The following is an 18,908-nucleotide window of genomic DNA, read 5'->3' as shown; positions in this document are numbered from 1 at the left end:
TTACCCAAATTTACTTTCCTCAGTCTCTTCATCAGTTAAATGGAGTCAGTAATGGCAGTTGGCATACAGACTTGTGAAGATTATAGTGAATGTGTACTATTATGTCAGTGACTGCTGTTTGAAAAACACATCTCTTATTAGTGTAGGTCCAAAATATGGGGTAAGTATCTTGCAGCTAGAGAGCAAAATTTAAATTGGATTTTAAATGTCTGAAGTCTGTGTAAGATATGATCCTGCTCTTATCTTTTTTTTTTTTTTCGCCAAATACTATAGCAAATTGTAAAGCGAGTTTATCTCCAACAGAGATCATTTTCTAGCATTTTTGTTTGGAGCTCTCTGTTAAACCTCTTTTACTGTGTTTTCTGCGTTCCTCTTTGACAGAACTTTGATGCCAGGGAGGGTAATTACCCCTTCCCCCTTTTTTTGAAACCATAATGACCATCAGAAAGTACTGTGAATTGTGTCTTAATCTTCCATGGGGCTATCCTTTCAAGCGAGACTTCCTCTAAGCAAGCAGGGGAGGGAGGCAGTTAATTTATCTCTTGTAGCTTGACAAGCCAGAGCGAAATTATCTTTAATAAGATCTTTTTCTGTTTTTGTTCTTTCCTTTTATGTACAGATGCACAAAGCAGGGTCATCCGAAGCCACTCGATTCAAAAGATGATAATACTGAAAAACACTGCCCAGTGACAGTGAATCCTTGGCACATGAAGAAAGCTTTTAAAGTCATGAACGAATTAAGAAGGTATCAGCACACTAACTATATATAACTGTTGGTCTTTTCCTTTTAGTTTTCAGTTTGTAGCAAATATAAGTCCCTTCCCTGGTGTTCCTTTGTTTGATATGGAGAAAATTCCTGCAGGATTTTTTTTTTTGATATGAAGAAAGAGTGTATAGTAATTTACGAAAGTATAGATGGAATAATATTCTCTTGTCCAATATGGTAGCCCCTAGTCAACTTGGACCTAAACTGAATTGAGATGTTCTAGAAGTGGAAAATATACAGTGACTTTCTAAGACTCAGTGCAAAGAAAGATTGCAAAATAAATATTGATTACATGTTAAAATGGCCCTGTATTAGACATTTGATGTTAAGTAGACTAATTGTGAGTTGGCATTTTATTTTCTTTAGATAGCATTGCTATAGGCTTCTAATTTACTATCACAAAGACTATGGAAAGAAGATGGTAACTCTCTTTTTGGTGGTGGTGGTGGTGGTGGTGGTGGTAGTTTCAGTCAGTTTGGGATGTAATCTATGTGATGCATAAGTAATTCTTATATATGTTAAGAGCCATTACAATATACTGGGCTTGGTGGTGCTTGCCTGTAATCACAACACTCAGGAGGCTTAGGCCAACTTTGCTCTATATTGTGAGACACTGCCTCAAGAAAAAAAAAATAGCTGATTTGAATAATTAGAAAATTAAAATGCAAGTATATTTTTTATGACACCTTTTTTTTTTTGTTGTTGGTTGTAGGACTTGAACTCAGGACCTGGGCACTGTCCTTTAGCTTTTTTTGCTCAAGGTTGTTGCTCTTTTACTTAAGCTACAGCTCCACCTCTAGCTTTTTGTTTGTTAATTGGAGATAAAAGTTTCACAGACTTTCATTTGTTGATTGGAGATAAGAGTCTCACAGACTTTCCAGGGCTGGCTTTAAACTGTAATCCTTAGATCTCAGCCTCCTGAGTAGCTAGGTTTATAGAGGTGAGTCAGTGGCATCCAGTTCCCAATAATGTTTCAAAAAGAAACCATCTTTGGTTCATGAGAACCTTTTTAAAAAAATTTTCTTCTTTTCCTTTGTAGCCAATTTGTGTAATTAAAAAAAAATCTGAAGAAGCCTATTCTTTGTACAGCTGAAAGTCAGCATTACTTCCTGTCCTTGCGTCAACTTCCTGTTGCCAGGAAAGGTTAGCTGGAGTGGTTTCCTGCCTTGTGGGAAGGGAGAAGTTCTTTGTTCTCATTGCTTTGCTCTTGGGTTCTAACTATTAAGTGCTGGTGGCTGATAGCATTGTAGTCACTTTCATTTGTAGTTAGTATAAGGTGTGGTTGTGGGAATATGGGTGGAAGGATAGGAATTATGTGAGGTTAAGTTAGAGTTAAAATTCTCTTATAGACAAAGACCAGGACATCTTACTGTTTGTCTAACCAAATTATATTTTGAATCAAGAAGCTCTAGAACCATAAGTATATTTCAGCCCAGTCTGAGCTGGAATAATGGAAAGTTGTTTAGCTTAAAAATGTTGCAGTCACTTGTTAGCTGTAATTTTATTCACTGTCTGTGAGCAGCTGGTTCTCCTTTGGAATCAGCTTGCATGCCTGAAAGGTTGTCTGGGATCCAAGAACAGTGTCAGACTTGCCCAGCATCCTTTTTGTATTTAGGCAGCTGTGGAGACAATGGAGAAGAGGGTGGAGTAGTCACTGTTGAGCAGAATGTAGGTACTGAAAAGGAAGATCACAGGAGAATCCTCAGTGGCCACTGAAATGGGCTTCGCTGGGGCCTGATGGGTAATACAGTGAGATTCGTTCAGGAATCAGACAGTGGAGACCTTTCCCAGTTTAACTGCACCTAGTGGGGGATGGCCTGATCTAACTGCTGAGTAACATAAGTCAAGAACTGCTGGGGACCATTTAGAAAAGGTTAGCAAGTAAGAGGACAGAATTGTGGCACACAGAGTAGTGTGATAAACTTGAAACTGGAATTCAGGTTCCACTGGGCAGTGGAATTCATGGGAAGTTTTTTTTTTTTTAATACAGTTTGATTGTTAGTATTAAGGAATTGTACAAAGGGGTTACCATTTCGTAAGTCAGCTAACGAGTACATTTCTTTTTGGACAATGCCTCCCCTTCCTTTCCACAGCACGGAAAGTTTTTGAGAAAGGAATAGTGTGGTTAAGACTGGGAATGTTGAGGAAGCAACTTGTCAGAGCTAGAGACGGAAGGCTGTAGGTCAGCATCCCGTCTGGCAGGAAATGCAACTCTTTTCTTCTCTCAAACTTAGGTGGGGGAAAGCTTTTTTTTAGGAAACACTAATGTCAAAACAAATGTATAGATCCTTATAGATTGATGCCGCCCTCCCTCCCTACCCCTCTTTCTCCCCCTCCCTGCCTTCCTCTCTTTCTCTTTCCCTCCCTCTCTTCCTCCCTCCCCCTCTTTTTCTTTCTCTTTCTCTTTTTCTCCCTCTTTCTCTTTTTCTCCCTCTTTTCCTCCCTCTTTCCCTCCCTCCCTCCTCTTCCTTTCCCCTTTCCCCTTTCTCCTTTCCCCTTTCCCCTTTCCTTACCTGACCTGACCTGACCTGACCTTACCTTACCTTTCCTTATCTCCATACCTCCATACCTTTTGGCTTTTAGTTGTTTTTCAGATAACTTCATTTGGGTTGGCTTCAGACCTTAGACCTCCTACTTATGATTCCCATGTATCTGGGAGTACATGTACCAACATGCCAGTTGGTTCTTTGAGAAAGGGTCTTGCTGATTAACATTTGACCAAGCTGGCCTCAAACAATAATCCTCCCTCCTTTGCCTCCCAAATAATTACAGGTATAAATGTCTACCCCCAGCCCTAAATAACAGGTTTTTTAGAGGACTAAGAGAGAAACTATCAAAAAAGAAGCATTTGTTTTAAAACAAGTTTAAAAAGTTAAAAACTTCTGTTTTCTATGGCTTAAGGATCTATTTGATGTTTAAAAATTTCAATTGTACAACTAGCTGATGCTATATAATAAGTAAAGAAATGATAGGTACTTGATATGTTAATTAGCCTGATTTAATCGTCTTGCATTATATGCATAAATCGTAATATGACTTTGTAATACGACAGTCAGTTACAGTGAAATAAAAAGTGAATTTCTCATAAATATTAGTGAGGGACAACTTACTGATTTTATTTAGAAAGAATGTAGTTTTGTTCCTTAAGTTACATTTAGGAATTGAAAGTGTTCTGTAAGAATAAATTGTGATTCACTTATATTCTAGTGTTTACCTGCATCTCACAATATTCTAGTGTTCACCTGTGTCTTACCTAATCCCCAGCTAGCTGCCGAGTGTGAACAGCAGTTGTTACAATGAAGAAGATAGTTAAACAGAAGAGGTTGAAGGTCTCTCTTAAAGAAATGCTCATCGTTTTCCCCCAGGATTGTGTGTATCATCAACCCTGCTAGGATTAGATTTTGTGTTGTGCATCCAGGAAGAATTTGTATTAATACTTTCTGGTTGTTCATACTGAGATGGCAAGTAAATGAGATGGACTGAATTGAAGTGAATCTGACTTTGTTTTCGTAGCTTTATACCACTATTTTTAAAGGACTGCTAGAAAATTACAGAGGGTATAAAGAGTGTGTGTGTGTGTGTGTGTGTGTGTGTGTGTGTGTGTGTGTGTGTGTGTGTGTGTGTGTGTGTGTGTGTGAGCTTTATACCACTATTTTTAAAGGACTGCTAGAAAATTACAGAGGGTATAAAGTGTGTGTGTGTGTGTGTGTGTGTGTGTGTGTGTGTGTGTGTGTGTGTGTGTGTGTGTGTGTGTGTGTGTGTGTCCTGAGGCTTGAACTCAGGGACTCAGCTCTGTCTCTAAGCCTCTCAATGAGTTGAGTATCTGCTAATGATTTCTTTCATCAGAAATGTAGTGAGGGAGCTTTCTTTATAAATACTCTGCATTTTCTACGCTTGCTTACCCGCCCAGAACCTTCCATCTCCCTTATCTCGCCACTTTGCCTTGACCACCATCTTTCTTGTATCTTTGATATCTTTTTCCACTTTATTTCTAAATAAACCATCTTTTTCCTCCTGGCTGTGACCAGGTCTTCTTGCAAGTCTGAAAGTCTGGAGCCATCTCTCCAGATCCTTAGCAGCTTGCTTTGCTGGTGTCTTTCCTGTCCTTTTTCACACTCATTCTTCTGCCTTGATTCTGTTTTAGCCCAATGAGAAGTACTCTGTTCCAGAATCCTGTATAGGTTAAAACACCCCCTTAAGGGCTGAGAAGGTGGCTCAGTGGTAGAGCGCTTGCCTTGCATGCCTGAGGCCCTGGGTTCGATTCCTCAGCACCACATAAGAAAAAAGAAAAAAGCTGGAAGTGGCGCTGTGGCTCAAGTGGTAGAGCGCTAGCCTTGAGCTGAAGAGCTGAGGGACAGTGCCCAGGCCCAGAGTTCAGGCCCCACGACCGGACCCAAAAAAAAAAAGAAAAAAGAAAAAGAAGACACCCCCTTAATTCATTGACTGTGGTAGTGTCACTTCCCAAGTTGACTGCTTGTTTTGAAAATCTCAGCAGTTATGAGGCTCCCTAGGAGGCTGTGCTAGCTTTCTGGACTTGTGGTGCAGTGGTTAAGTCATACTAAAGCCAGCATGTGCTTTGCCTGTGCTTAACAGCCTCAGAAATTTACAGGTGCCACCTCCTTCCATCATGATTTCTGGAAGGAAGATGGCAGCCACATGTGTTGGGAAGTTCTCTTGCTCTGTGAGATTATTGACTTTTTAGACAGAGTACATCTACCTTGTCTATTAACTGACACCGTCAGTGGTGGGAAATTTAATTAAATATGACTCAATCAACAGGAAGATTTTAGCCTTTAAAGCAGCTTACCTCCTTACCCCACCACCTCCCTTCTCTGCAGCCAGAGCCAGTGGCTCCCACTGGCTCACCCTCTGCCTCCTGACCACCTTTTAGTTTCCTAGGCTTCTGATCTCTTCCCTCCTGTTGTTGAAGGTTGTGCTCTGGGTGCCTTGTACTGTTCCGGGGTGCTGACTCTCAGCACTTTCCTCGCTCTGGGATGTGTTCAGCCAGGGTTCTCGCTGACAGCTCATTCCTCCACCCTGGTGGGGCAGCTGCCGTGAAATTTCCTTACCACCCCCGCTTCAAGTCACAAATCAGTTCTCTAATGTGACAACTAATTATTTTTGATATCTCAGAGCCTGGTGGCACATTTTACTTTTAAGAAGACAGGCACTATATTTTAAAAGCAGTGCTAGGTTTTTCTACTCTTAGTGGTTCATACATTTTATATCAGGAAACCAAGATGTCTTGATACAGTTCAAGTTCATCGTTTCAAAGTGCTGTGTATCCTGAGAAGCACCACATTTTATGACTATTTTATTTAGGAGATGGAGCGCCTGCCTACCTGCTTTCTTCTTTTCTCTCTCTCTTTCTCCTTCCTTCTTCCTTCCCTCCCTCCCTCTCCTTTCCCTCTCTTCCCCCTCTCTAATATAATTCCTATTCTTTTTAGATTGGAGCTAAGAAGCTGCTTCCTTTCTGAAGGTCCATAGGTTGGACCTGGGTTCACCTTTGTGTTTCTGAAACCCTGCACTTCCTCATTGTTTCAGTCATGGATTAATCTTGTCACCTGTTTCTGTGTGTGTCTTCCTCACTCACCTGTAAACCACTTGTGGCCAAGGAGATCATCTTGATGGCTTTTTTTTTTTGTAAGCTGACATAGTACTTGGTATCTAGTTGACATGTTCTGGATACTTGAGGCATGAATAAATGCGTTTTTGTGAATATCAACAGTAATTTGCTTATTTTGAAGACGTTTTCTTTTTACAGTCCATTCCCTCATTAGATTTCAAACAGTGTAAACATGAGCACAGATTCACTGTAGAAGACTGTGGGTTCGGACTGCTAAAATATCTTTCTCTTGTTCTTATTGCCAGGCTTTAATTGGTAGCCAGAGTCATTCAACTTCTGTTAAGAATGCACATTTAGAAAGAGGTCAGGGTCAGGTTTGATTTGCACACTTATTTGTTCACACAGCACACTCAGTGACACACAATGGTAAAAAGGTTGGTCATCTGTTATATTTGAGTGCTGTCTTAAAGTGTGTTATTGCTGGAAACAGACAGAAAATCAAACACTGAAATGAAGTATGCCCCTGACTTGTGATGTGGTCCTTAGACTCGCTGTGACCCAACCCAGGGTGTTACTTCATTATATTTTGGTAATGTTTTAACCTCATTAGTTACTGAGGTCAGCTAATAAGTCAGTTAGGCCAGGCTCATTATGTGACTGCCAGCAGGTGTTATGCTAGAAGGTTTGGATCGATGAGTAATTGTAAATTGGAGCTGAATATAATATAATTTTTTTAGGCATCCAGTGTAATACCACGTAAGACCCATCTTGAAATTAGAGCAGTAGGAAGGCTTATTGACAAAAGGAAAATAGATATGGGGATGCACTGGAGGTATGTTTGAGCTGTATCTGGATATCTTGGTGCCTATAGAAAACCCTGGATGCCTTCCTAGACTGTGTAACTACTCATCCCGCTTTGTGTTCCTCCTCTCTTTCACTCATACCTTTCTTTCTCCCTGCTCTTCTTGTTCTTCACAAAACAGCCCACCCTGTTCTTTCTGTTTGGGATTTTCCTCTTCCTTTTTGATCTACCTATTACTTACAGAACTTAGCTTCAGTCAGTATCTTACTGCAGAGTAAGACTTAGATGCTCTCCTTTGATTTTTTTTCCCCCCTATATATTCTGTGGAGAGAATACTAGAATGTTAAAAGTACCCAGTTTTGTGTTATGGATAAAGGTTCTAGAGCCAGACTGGATTTGAATCCTGGTTTCAGCACCTGTGAAGACCGTGGACAGGTTGTTCATTTTTATTTGCAAGTTAAGGATCAAACCTAGGGGCCTTACACAGCGGGCTGCTCTGCCACGGCACCCAGCCCTGGGATGTTTGTCTTTAGTCTTGATTTCCCCAGTGGGAATCAAAGTAGTAATAATACCTACCTGATCCCGGGGTAGAGGCAAACTAAAAAGCAACATGCAAGTAAACATCTTCCCCCAGACAGCACAGTCTCTTCTCACTTTGGTTTTGGAATTGATAGAAAGCAGAGTGGCTTTTTTTTTTCCCCCTCTCAGCCTTGATATTAGATGTTGTCAGCTCTCCACACGATCTAGAGAAATTCCAACTTAATGACAGACATTGTCTTTTTATGACTCTAACAGGGAACCTGCCTGATGTCTCAGACAGCTTCGTGAGCTCTTAAATCAGTACCACCTATGAGCCACACTTCAGCTTAAATGGCACAGCAAACTCATCAGTCGTGAAGCTCTGGGATGCAGTCCTCTCCAGTGCTGGGGTGGGCCTTTTTTCCAGGTTTCTCCTAGGCTAGGGGAAGAATAGATGCTAATAGACTCTCCAAAGATTTCCGTGTGAGCCCCACAGGAATGAGTCTGTAAGCAGTATGGGAAGTGGAAACTTCAAAGCCTTGGTTAAGCTCCTGTGAAAATATTTGCTTGTGAGCAACTAGGATATTAAAGATTTAGCAGGTTACCCTAATAGGAAATAGACCAAATAATCGAGGAAGGGGCCGAGTGTAACTTATTACTCTCTATGGATACAGAAGCTTAGTGCTCAGGTTATTGGGGGTATGGAGAGGGTGTTTGCATGTGCCGCACACATCCAGTCATTCATGATGTGACTAACCGTAAGGCGGGTTTGGAGCAGAGCTTTGAGAACTCTTTGTACCTGTTCTGGAGTGTCAGCAACTTACTTTGCTAACAAGATTTTTGTGACTTTCTTAATTGCCCAGAGAGTTTAATCTAGTACCATGTATACCAAATAAAAAATGTTCACTACTTTTTAAAAATTAATTAATTATTAAATTTTCTTTGGTGCCGGTCCTGGGGCTTGACCATGAGCATGGTCTCTGAGCTGGTTTTGTTTTGTATTTTTTTCCCCCACCTGGTCCTGGGGCTTGAACTCTGGGCCTGAGCGCTGTCCCTCAGTTCTTCAGCCCAAGGCAAGTACTCTACCACTTGAGCCACAGCGCTACTTCCATTTCCTGAGTGGCTTATTGGAGATAAGAGTTTCATGGACTTTTTTGCCCAGATTGGCTTTTGAACAGCAATCCTCAAATCTCAGCCTCCTGAGCAGCTAGGATTACAGGCGTGAGCTACCAGCGCCCAGCATGGTCTCTGAGCTTTTTTGCTCAAGCCTAGTTTAGCTCTACACTTGAGCCATAGCTCTACTTTTGGCTCTTTTGGTGGTTAGTTGAAGATAAGAGTCTAAGGGACTTTCTACTTGGGCTGGCTTCAAATCACGATCTTAGCCTCCCAAGTAACTAGAATTAGAGGGATGAGCCATTGATATCCAGTGTCTCTACATGATTTAAAGGCAATTAAAATGGGTGTTTTAAAGTTACAGGTATAATTATGATGGCTGAATATGGGTTGTTTTAAGGTAATAAAATGGTTTTTAATTTGGTAAGTGGTGTTGTAGTTTGGTAAATTGTCCTAAGTTAAACTTCAGATGTCCAAATGGCTTTTAAGCAGCCTCAAGTGTAATGTTTGCCTGATGATCTAGGGTTATTTTGAACATGTTTCTTAATTTTGGAGGGGGAGTATTTGAGTTAATTTAGTTTTGTACATGTGTTTTATTTTTTCTTAAACTTTATATGTCAGACTGCCATCTGCCACTTTTCACCATCTTGTTCATATTCAGGCTACCTCTCCTTTTATAGTCCATTGATGGTTTGCTACCAGTACCTTCTTCACATTGGGAAATCAGTGAATGTTTGGAAAGATTTTTGTGTTAATCCAACGCAAGATTGTGAGTGAAGGGACCCCAGGCCATTGGCCCTGATTACAACCATCTTCTCTTTCTCGTGTTTAGAGCCTTGTTCTAGAGGATGGCTGTCTCTCCAGTTAGTCTTTAGTAAAGTAGGCTTTATTCTAATAATTTGGAAAGGATTTTGAAGCATTTATTATTGGAATTATTTACATCTTTCTATTTTCTGAATAGCCAAAATTTGCTGTGTGATGTCACAATTGTGGCAGAAGACATGGAAATCTCTGCTCACCGAGTGGTGCTGGCTGCCTGTAGTCCTTATTTTCACGCCATGTTTACAGGTATGAAACGTTTTAGTTGTGAGATTTCTTTTAAATTATTCAGATGAGAACTACAAGAAAATGCACTCACTTCATTTACAATTCCTACTCATTATCTTTGTCATCATTGCAATAAGTAAACATCTAGTTTTATTCATTTCTATTTATAAACATTAAGTGTGCTTTCTTGTTATCTTCAGCCTTGGGCTGAAGAGCTGAGGGACAGTGCCTAGGCCCAGAGTTCAAGTCCCACAATTGACTGAAAAAAAAAGTAGTTTTAAAATTTGTTGCAAAGTTGTACTTGTCTAAGGTTTATTTCATTTATCAAGAGATACTTACTGAGCATGTTCCACTTGCTAGATGAAGTTCTAGGCTTTGGAGATCATGAAGATAAATCCTTCTCAAGATGCTAGTTGAGCAGTGGAGGTTTAGAAAGTCATCAAACTCATGCAGAAAAGAGAACTCTGATATTAGTAGCTGCTTTGAAGAAAATGAAATAGACTGTTTTGTATGAAGAGAAAATATTAGATGTATTTAATAGAAATGCCATTCAAACTGGTTTAAACTGTAAGAAAGTAGGGGGGTACTCAACACCATTGGATTTGCAACTGGAAATTTTCCTCAGGAACCTTGGCACTGTGTCTGTTTACCCTGCCACCGTTGGTAAAAGCAGCATCTTAAGCTGGTTCTCCCTATGATATAGACTCTCTTGAGGAAGGAGGATTGCCTGTCTCTGTTTTCTTTCATTTTTAGTAGCTAGAAAACCTTTCCAAGAAAGAAGCTTTTCCTACACCAGTCTAAAACGGTTTAAGGCTAACGTACCTGTTTGTCTTGGCTTAGCTGTAGAACTGGGAGGTTAAAGCCCTAGACAAAGACTGCTGGGTCACCTCGTCCCACTGAAATTGCCTGTGCACCAGATGACAAGTGGAACTTGAAAAGTAGTGAAATAAAATTTGCTTATTAGATGTAGCTATTAATTGGTAATTAGTTTCTTAAGGTCTCAGAGTAATCCAGGCTTCTCTATTTTTAAGATTCCCTCCCTTTCCCCCACTCCAAACTTTTTTTTTTTTTCCAAACTTTTTTGTTTGTTTGTTTGTTTTTTTGCTAGTCGTTCAGCCTGAACTCTGGGCCTGGGCGCTATCCCTCAGCTCTTCAGCTCAAGTCTAGCGCTCTACCACTTGAGCCACAGTGCCACTTCCAGCTTTTTCTGCTTATGTGGTGCTGAGGAATTGAACCCAGGGCCTCATGCATGCGAGGCAAGTACTCTAGCATTGAGCCACCTTCCCAGCCCTCCAAACTTTTTTTATTGGTACACAATAATGGAAATTAGAGTCATAGAATTCTTTCAATGGAATTGGTCCTAGGGTTTGTTTTCTTAAATCTATTTACTTTTGATTTATTGTGTTTTGAATAGATAAGGTTACTTTGTGTCTGTGTGTGTCTGTCCTGGGGTTTGAACCCAGGGCCAGGGTGCTGTCCCTGAGCTTTTTTGCTCAAAGCTAGTGTTCTATTACTTGAGCCACATCTCCATTTTGGCTTTTTGGTGGTTAATTGGAGAGAAGAGTCTCAAGGACTTTTCTGTCCAGGCTAGCTTTGAACTGTGATCCTCAGATACCAGCCTCATGAGTAGCTAGTTACAGGCATGACTTACTAGCACCTGGCTTATTACTTTTTTTGTGTGTGCCAGCCCTGGGATTTTTAATTCCTCAGGGTCTGGAGCTGTCCCTGAGCTTCTTTTGCTCAAGGCTGGCACTCTACTACTTGAGCCACAGTTCCATTTCCAGCTTTTTTTTTTGATAATTTAATGGAGATAAGAGTCTCTTATCCCTACTGTGGCTTCCAGCTGTTATTCTCAGATCTCAGCTTCCTGAGTAGCTAGGACTACCAGTAGTGCCCAGATGATTACCTTTTCTTTTTTTTTTTGCCAGTTGTGGAGCTTAAACTCAGGGCCTGGGCATTGTCCCTGAGCTTCTTTTACTCAAGGCTGGTACTCTACCACTTGAGCCATAGTGATATTTCTGCCTTTTTCTGTTTATGTGGTACTGAGGAATCGAACCCATGGCTCCATGCATGTTAGGCAAGCACTCTACCACTAAGCCACATTTCCAGTCTTTCCTCTCTTTTTTTTAATAGGACCTCAGTAGTCCTGGTTAAATTCTCTGCAATGGAAGTGTTTTAAGAGTCTCTCTCTCTCTTTCTTTCTCTCTCTCTCTCTCTCATACACACACACACACACACACACACACACACACACACGTGTGTGTATGTATATGTATATATGCATATATACATATGTGTGTGTATATATATATGTATATAAATATTTAAGCTTTTACTGTATGGAGTACTTTATTTCTTTTCTCAAAGTAGAGATGGTACAAAATTTGCTATCAAGAAAATGTTTAGCCAGACGCTGGTGGCTCACGCCTGTAATCCTTAGCTACTCAGGAGGCTGAGATCTGAGAATCTTGGTTCAAAGCCAGCTGGGGCTAAAGTCCGTGAGACTTTTAGCTCTAATAAACCACTAGAAAACTGGAAGTGGCACTGTGGCTCAAGTGGGAGAGCACTCCCCTTGAGATGAAGAGTGCAAGGACAGCACCCAGGTCCAGAGTTCAAGCCCCATGACCGGAAAAAAAAAAAGTATTTATTTAGTTCAGTCTAGAATATAGAGGAGTGGTTGTTTAATAAATGTTTCTTGATGAAATCTTTCATAGATAGACCACTTAGTTTCACCGTGTTACTAAGTTGTTGTTGTTTTTTCCCCTCTACTTTAGGTATATTTTATTTTATTTTTTTAACAGTGGATGGCAGATCTTTTATTCAGACATGGCTCTGCTAACTCCTGGTTCACCTACAATACTGCTACTAAGTTTTAAATTGTCACTCTTATATTTCATTTATCTAGCTATTCATCTAACTAGTATTTATTTGCTTACTCTGTCTTAAGCTTTGTGGGATATAGTACTAAAAAAGACTTCATTCCTGCCCCCAAGAAGCTGACAAACTTAGATGCAGACAACTCGGTCAAGTTGATTATGACGGTAGATTTGCATGAGCTAATCAACTGTATCTAGTACAAAATGTAGTAGAACTAGACCTTTTTGCTACAAGTGTTCCATGGCACATAGTGTTTTTCTTGGACTTTTTTTTTTTTGGGGGTTGTGGGGCTTGAACTCTGGGCCTGGGCACTGTCCCTTAGCTCTTTAGCTCAAGGCTAGCACTCTACTACTTGAGCTAGAGCGCCACTTCTGTTTTTGTTTTTTTTTTTTTGTGTGGTTTATTGGAGATAAGAGTCTCACAGACTTTCCTGCCTGGGCTGGCTTTGGACCTCAGATCTTACCCACCTGAGTAGTTAGAATTACAGGCATGAGCCACCGGTGCCGGCTTCTTGGACGTTTTTTTAAAGTGAGGTTTTCTTTCCCCATCATTCAATAGTTTGTCTCCTATTTTAGTCTTCAATGTTGTCCACTCATATATACCTAAGGCTCCTTCCTGTTTTCCCTAACTCCTTGGCTTAAAGGACCATTTTTTCTCTTTTCTTCATCTCCTTCTGCTTCTCTACTTTCTCCCTCATGTGTTTTAGGAAAGAGATCCTGTACTCTTTGTCAACCACCCATGCAAAATAATACCTAGCAGTAGTAAGAAGAGGTGGTTTGAAAATGAATTCAGGCTGAAGTTACTGCAGGACAGACAGGAACTGACTTTGAACCAGAAGATCAGTCATATGCTTTGACATTGACTAACTTCAGCTTCTTAGGCAATTTGTTTTCTCGTTTCCTGCTTGAGGGTTGTGACTGCCTGCTTACCACTGAGCCTCTGCTCCTGGCAGAAGCCATGCAGGTCCCTGGCTAGCATTAGTGTGCTTTGTGAATGAACAGTACTAACCAACTGAGTCCTGTTCAGCACATGCTCATTGCCATTAGCCAAAGATGGTGGTGTCATAACTGTTCCAGGCATGACTAGAAAGCCATACAGAAAACAACAGAAAGCATGAACAGCATCAGGCACAGATTCTACAACTGCAGGAACTGGAGTTCATACAGACGCATAGCACGTTTATTGCTATGATGTGCTCTTTAGGCACAAGTGGTGACAAAAGTAAAATTTAATATTTGATCAACTAAGCTTTTGGAAGAGCTAGAAGAGTGTTTTAGGTCTGCAAGAAATGGCTGATCATGTTATCTGCCTACAGTGAGTGGTTATGCCATGCATTGGTCTATGTTGGTATGGATTTAAGTGGGATTTCCATAGCAGTATCTTGCTATAATGTGATGGACTCTGTGTTTTAGGTGAGATGAGTGAGAGCCGAGCAAAGCGAGTTCGAATAAAAGAGGTAGATGGATGGACTCTGAGGATGCTAATTGATTATGTTTACACCGCAGAAATTCAGGTTACAGAAGAAAATGTACAGGTAAGAGAAATACATCACTTTTTTTTGTGTGTATGTGTGTGTGTGTGTGCCAGTTTAGAGGCTTGAACTCAGTTCCTGGGTGTTTGAGCTTTTTTTTTTTTTTTTTTTTTTTTCAAGGCTAGCACCCCAGAGTCTTTTTTTTTTTTTTTGGTTTTTGCCTTTTTGCCGGGTAATTGGAAATAAGAGTCTCCCAGACTTTTCCTGTCCAGGCTTCAAACTTCAATCCTCAGACCTCAGCCTCCTGAGTAGCTAGACAAATGTGAACCCCTGACACCTAGCTGCCTCACACTATTTAGATCCTTATACTCTCCAGTTTTTCAAATAAAAGTAAGATGCCCACACAGCATACAATTTTGTTCCACAGTAATAGGATTCATTATTGAAACTGTTTCTACAGGACATTTGGACTGATTATATCTTTTATAATAGTGTTTCTGATTTTAATATCTTTTATATCCTTCAGTCTCTAAGATACAAACCCTTTCATTCTCTGAATGATGATTGCTTTTTCATGACAACACTGTCATATTCATTTATAATCAATGGTGCTGCCTACAAGTTTTCTTTATTCCTTCGAAGGATGAAGTCTGCAGTGTTTTTGACTGCCAATTGTCTTTAGCTCTTTTACTATTTCAGTATCGTCCGTAAGTAATTTTGGACTTAAGCAAAATTTGACATTTTAATTTTCTTATTTTCTGTAAAGAGAAAATGTTTTATATTTATATATTTGCATAAATGTTTAAGTTATACAGATAGATGTTGAATAAAGAGTAAAAGTCTTATACTTCCATCTTTCCTCTTTTTTTGTTTTTGGTGCTTGTACTGGGGCTCCAACACAGGGCCAGAATGCTTTCCCTTAGTACTGGAGCTCTATCACTTGAGCTATACCTCCCTTCTGGCTTTTTGCTAGTTGGAGATTGTAGTCTCATGAACTTATCTTCCAGCCTGTGATCCTCAGATCCTAGCTTCCTGAGTAGCTGGTATTACAGATGTGAGCCACTGGCAGCTGGCATCCCCTTCCTTTTTGAATCTGTCCCATCTCCCACACCTTGATCCACTTTCCTTCCCCATTTATAGCTTTGTTATAACTTTCCCCATTTATTGCTTTGTAGCTTTCTTTTTTTTTTTGTTTATTTTTGGTGGGGGGGCCTGAACTCTGGGACTGGGCACTGTCTCTCAGCTCTTCAGCTCAAGGCTAGCACTCTACCACTTGAGCCTCAGTGCCACTTCCAGCTTTTTTCTTTTTGCTTATGTGGTGCTGAGGAATCAAACCCAGGGCCTCATGCATGCAAGGCAAGCGCTCTACCACTGAGCCACCTTCCCAGCCCTGCTTTGTAGCGTTCTTATCTGCTTGGGATGAACCCATTCAGACCACTTCTAATATACATGTCAACGTTGTATTGCATACTCACACGTTGCTTTATAAGTATGTTTATTCTACACTTATTCAATAACTTGTTCTTTTCTCTGAATGAAGAATCTTTGAGGTTTTTCTGATATGTCAGTACTTGTAGGTTTTGCTTATTCTTTGGGTATTATTCTATATGTATTTGAGAAGTATTTTTACCTTTTAATTTTTATTGCCACTCCTGGGGCCACTGTCTGTGAGCTTCTTTTGCTCAAGGCCAGCACTCTACGACTTGAGCCACAGTGCCACTTCCAGCATTTTCTGTTTATGTGGTACTGAGGAATTGAACCCAGGGCTTCATTCATGCTAGGCAAGAGCGCTCTCCCACTAAGTCACATTCCCAGCCCCCCTTTCCTCAACCTGCTCTTTCACACTTTGCCTGGAAATTTTGTTTGTGAGGTAAAGCACTTGAAAAACCCTGGTCAATTGGGATTATATATAAAATAAAATATTGTATTAATCATCTGCCAAATGAACACGGTTTACATGGGAGAAGTGAAATAATGGTATTGACATCGCCATCTCATTCTGGACCTCTCTGTCTACTTAAACTAATTGCAGGGTTCTAGGGTGTTCTTTCCAACAAAAATTTGGTCTTATTTCCTTTCTGCTACACTTGAAAAAATTAATTTTAGTGCATTAGCCTCATTGACATTCGATTATACCTACCATCATCAAATAAATTACTGATTTCTTTCATCTAGTGAATTACTGATGTGTGTAATTGGTCACATGGGGGGACTTTGTTGAGATGATTCAGGCCTATGAGACTGAACTGTGTGTGTGTGGCCTGACATCTGTTTTGGGCAGTGAATACAGTCAGAACACAGGCCTGTTAGGAATAGAGCGCCTTTCATGTTTCTTCTCTTCTCTTCTCCTGAGACTTGAACTCAGGGCCTGGGCACTGCCCTGAGCTTCTTTTGCTCAAGGCTAATGCTTAACCACTTGAGCCACAGCGACACTTCTGGCTTTTTCTGTTTATGTGGCACTGCGGAATTGAACCCAGCGCTTCAAGCATGCTAGGCAGGCACTCTTCCACTAAACCACATTCCCAGCCCTCATGTTGCTTTTCATAACTTTGGGATCTAGTCCTGAAATACTAGTCACAGCCCTTCAGAACTTCTCCTGCTGTGATAAATGCCTTTTCTGTACATTACTTTGCTCTGATAGGAACATCCTAACAGTTGCCTGTTCTCAACTTTTGTATAGTACTTTCATTAGGGGAAGAATGTCTCTAGCACAAGGGTATCCTGGTATATAAAGCCATATTTTACAGTCCAGGTCCCAAATAACTTGTTTTGGAAAAGGCAGTTGGGCAGGGAGGGTGAGACAGTTAAAATAAACCTCTTGTTTCCAGCAGGTATTTTTCAATAAACTAAAAAATATACTTTGCATCATAATTACAATGCTTTTTCCTTTGGTTTCTTTATTTTTATTGGTACTTTGTCAAGCTAACTTTCCTCCCCTCCTTCTCTCCCTCCCTCCTCTCTCCCTCCCTCCATCCTTCTCTCTCCCTCCCTCCATCCTTCTCTCTCTCTCTCTCTCCCTCTCTCCCTCCCTCCCTCCTTCTCTCTCTCTCTCTCTCTCCCTCCCTCCACCTCCCTCCCTCCCTCCCTCCACCTCCCTCCCTCCCTCCCTCCACCTCCCTCCCTCCCTCCCTCCCTCCCTCCCTCCCTCCCTCCCTCCCTCCCTTCCTTCTTTCCTTCCTTCCTTCCTTCCTTCCTCCCGTCCTTCCTTCCTCCCTCTTTCCCTCTCCCTCAGAAGCCTTTGCACTTGTTAGACAGGCATTCTACCACTGGATCCATGCTCCCAGCCCTTTTTGCTTTTGTCATTTTTTGAATAGGTTTTGTTTTTGCTTGGGCTGGCCTGGACCATGATCTTCCTATTTATACTTCCTGTGTGGCTGGAATAACAGGTACCTGCCACTGTGCCCAGCTTTTTATTTGTTGAGATGGAGGGCTTTTGAACTTTTGCCTGGGCCTGCAAAAGAACCTCCTAATTTCAGCCACCCAAGTGTTTGGATTACAAGTATGAATCACCATGCCCAACATAAATATTAGACAGCGCTATCTGCATACCTTAAGGATAGGAACAGTTCAATAGAAGTGTTCAGTGTTCTTATTAATATTAAGCTGACATTTTAAGTAGTCACCACTTGACATTGGCATTATTCTTAGTGTGTACCTATGCCTTTACAGTCTTGGCAAAATGAATCAAAATTTTAGCTAGGTGACCTCCCTTTTGTCAGTTTCTGTTTTAGTGGTGAAGTTCAGTATTAGGGTAGTGAGTGTCTTTGGGACAGTGGGTTTCCATGTAAGAGCATAGCACCATAGTGTGCTGAGATCCAGCTGTCTTCAATTTGGTTGGACAGAATAGAATTAGCTCTGCTTCCCCCGATTCCTAGTTGGTTTCTTCTCATGATACCGTCTAGTTTCCTTATTTCAAGAATGTAGAGCATGTCATTACTTTTTGAGGCGAAGGTGTTGTTAACTTGCGTCAGAATGAGCATGAGTAATTTGTAAATTAATTCCTAAGAAGGAGCAATTATTACTGCATTGCATAAGCCGAAGAGCTATTTCAAATTTTTTTCTGAAACAAACTTGATACACTTTTTAGATCTGGGGAATAGAGACAATAAATGGCCATCCATCCTTTTGAGAATGTCATTCCCTTACCGAAGGATAGGGAATAGAAGCACCTACATACTAAGTTTGACACACTTCAGAGAATCATTGAACCTCGTCTGTCTTTCCTCATTGCTAAGAATACTTGGGAGACTGAGTGTGACGGTGAGTTCCAGGCACCCTGAGCTGTGTGGCGAGACATTGCTCCCTCCCTGCAAGATAAAAATCAAAGATTGGTTTTCTTTTGGAAATTCGTTTGTAAAGGCAGTGGCCCAGCCCGGCTGTCCTCAAAGTCAGAGTTCTGCCTCAGTCTCTAGAATGCTCAGAGACTCAATTATAGTACTTGGCTTTATATATAAAAATGTGACTTTATATGTGTGTATGAACATGTATTAAAAACACTTTCCAATGGGTAGACCTCCATCTGTGTGCTAGCCATTGTATCTATACACACATAATTTGGTATTTGCACCACCATGTAATGTAATACAGATATTAGCTTATTTTACCATTGAAAAAACAGGTTGGGAAAAGATTAAAGAATTTGTTTAATATGACACAGCAGCTATTAGGTTAGTCTTAACTGGTAACACAAAGAGATTTTATACATTCAAAAGCATCATTCCCTGTAGAAAAACTTTAAAAAATTATT

General features: G+C 40.6%; 1 protein-coding gene across 2 annotated transcripts in view; it reads left to right on the top strand.

Annotated features, from left to right (window-relative positions):
• Positions 1–18,908, top strand: part of Klhl2 (kelch like family member 2) — a 78,677-nt gene that overhangs the window by 14,030 nt on the left and 45,739 nt on the right. The window contains exons 2-4 of one of the 2 annotated variants that reach the window (XM_042700713.1): positions 620–745; positions 9,728–9,834; positions 14,103–14,224. In XM_042700713.1, coding sequence (XP_042556647.1) covers positions 620–745; positions 9,728–9,834; positions 14,103–14,224 — 355 coding nt within the window. Of the gene's footprint in view, positions 1–619; positions 746–9,727; positions 9,835–14,102; positions 14,225–18,908 lie in introns of those variants that run through there. The other variant, XM_042700723.1, reaches the window with a different exon arrangement.

Source organism: Dipodomys spectabilis, unplaced genomic scaffold (assembly GCF_019054845.1).
Source record: "Dipodomys spectabilis isolate Male_0828 unplaced genomic scaffold, ASM1905484v1 ptg000009l, whole genome shotgun sequence".
Lineage (NCBI taxonomy): Eukaryota > Metazoa > Chordata > Mammalia > Rodentia > Heteromyidae > Dipodomys > Dipodomys spectabilis.
The sequence above is the reverse complement of the archived record's forward strand: the minus strand, read 5'-3'. Positions and strand labels throughout refer to the sequence as shown.